At 34.3% G+C, this 1,909-nt stretch overlaps 1 protein-coding gene across 1 annotated transcript in view; it reads right to left on the reverse strand.

The window, feature by feature from the left end:
* The window catches only part of LOC17875105 (histone-lysine N-methyltransferase, H3 lysine-9 specific SUVH7), a 3,410-nt gene extending 1,890 nt beyond the window's left edge, over nucleotides 1-1,520 (reverse strand). The window contains exons 1-2 of the mRNA XM_006279718.2: nucleotides 1,418-1,520; nucleotides 2-522 (exon numbers count right to left, since the gene is read on the reverse strand). Coding sequence (XP_006279780.2) covers nucleotides 2-514 — 513 coding nt within the window. The 5' untranslated portion in view covers nucleotides 515-522; nucleotides 1,418-1,520. The remainder of the gene's footprint in view (nucleotide 1; nucleotides 523-1,417) is intronic.
* Nucleotides 1,521-1,909: the final 389 nt, after the last annotated feature.

Below are 1,909 nucleotides of genomic sequence, written 5' to 3' on the forward strand. Positions count from 1 at the left end.
GGGGAGGAGGAAGGTGCGTTTCATCATCATCACATCGTCCTCGTTTTTTTGGAGCAGAACTTGGACCAGCACCCGCATAGTAGGAGTAGTTGTTGATGTCAAAAATTGATCTAACGCTTCGCAGTGGTGCAATCACTAGAGGAAGAGGACCGCCGGCATTCATGATGTGGGTTTCATCATATGGTTCTGGTTTGACTGGACCAGTAAGAGGGATGGCTCTTGTGATGTAGGTTTCATCATATGGTTCTGGTTTGATTGGACGACCAGACATAGGGCCGGCCCTTGTGATGTGGGTTTCTTCATATGGTTCTGGTTTAATTGGACCAGTACTGGGACCAGCATCTGCATCATAAGAACCCTTGTTGGAAGCATCGAATGGAACAATGCTTAGAAGCGGTGCGACCAATACAGGAGGGGGTACTGTTGATGATGTTGTGTTCTCGGCCTGTTCATCTTCATAATAGCCTATGAAACTTGAGAATGATGTTGCCTTGATCGGAGTGAGACCATCCATTGCAAATCCTAGCATCATACAAAAACAAGATGTCAAAGACTAGTCAAAATTAAACAAGTAGACATGATGATACATTTTATTTTAGCCAAAGGTTGCGAAGAGTTAACTAACAATTAAACAAAAAACGTTGTTTTTTTTTGTTTTTCTTTTATTTAATAATAAAGAAATAAAGAAACGGCTGTTTTAATAAATGAAAGAGTCGCACTCACTCACACTATTATTAATGCTCTATAAACTACAAAAAGCTTTCCTGACAACTATGGAACCCTAAAAGAATCAAGTTTTTAGAGACGCTATTGAAACAAGAACACAACAAAGCAACATCTCTTAAGTTCTTTTTTAATCTCTAAAGGCAACAAGGGGTAAGATGCATTATTGAGACTCGGTTCTGAGACTTTAACTGATTCTTATCAAGCCACAAAAAAAGAAAGACTTGAACTCATGTATACCTATATAATTAGGGTTTTAAAACATAGTAGAGGAGAGAGATGTTCAAAACTATTGTTTGACAAGATTCAAACCACATATTCTTGTTCAATTACATAACAACATGTTCAGATCTGAATTCTATAGACATATATCTCTTGGATTCAAAAGAACTCTCATAAATCAGATCTCTTCACAAACAAAGAGATAGAAGAAAAAATAAATCTTGTGTAAGAAATATCATGCATATATATAACAAATATAAATCTAATCTCAATTCCGACAACAACAAGAACAAAATCAAATAACATAAAAAAAAAAAAGTCTATCTACTCTAACCTTTCGTCCCGACAACAAATATCAAAGTAAATAAAACAATCACAGCTTGAACATAAAATTAAAGTGCGTATGAAGATAATCCTCAACAAGAAAACAATAAAATAGTGGAACAGCAAATTAAATCAAATCAGCAAGTACCTTGACAAGCCGAGAAGTGAGATCTAGGTTACAAAAACAAGGAGCGGAATAGAAACAAGAAGCTGGAGACACACAAAAGGGAGAAGACGAAAATGGTTGAAAAGCAGCAATTCTAAAATATTTGGTTTTTTGTATCTGAGGGTGTGGTAGAGAGCAAAGAGATAATCTCTATTTAACAGTGAATTAGATGATGTGTTAAGATAAACGAGTGTATAATAGCCGTTAGATGGATATTACATATAATCTCGACCGTAGAATATTTTAGTCATTAAAATCCCTAGATTTTTTTTGACTACACATTAATTTTAAAAACACTTTTGCCTAAAAATAATAATTACCATAAATGTAAAAATATCTTTATTTACCTTCAAAAAATATTTTTTCTACATATGATTATTCAACTATTTTGAAAACGTTGAATAGCTATTTTGGTTCAATGCACCCAGAATATTGACCCATATGATTAAATCTTGGGTCATTATACGTTGAATA

Source organism: Capsella rubella, unplaced genomic scaffold, assembly GCF_000375325.1.
Source record: "Capsella rubella cultivar Monte Gargano unplaced genomic scaffold, Caprub1_0 scaffold_8, whole genome shotgun sequence".
Classification (NCBI taxonomy): Eukaryota; Viridiplantae; Streptophyta; class Magnoliopsida; order Brassicales; family Brassicaceae; genus Capsella; species Capsella rubella.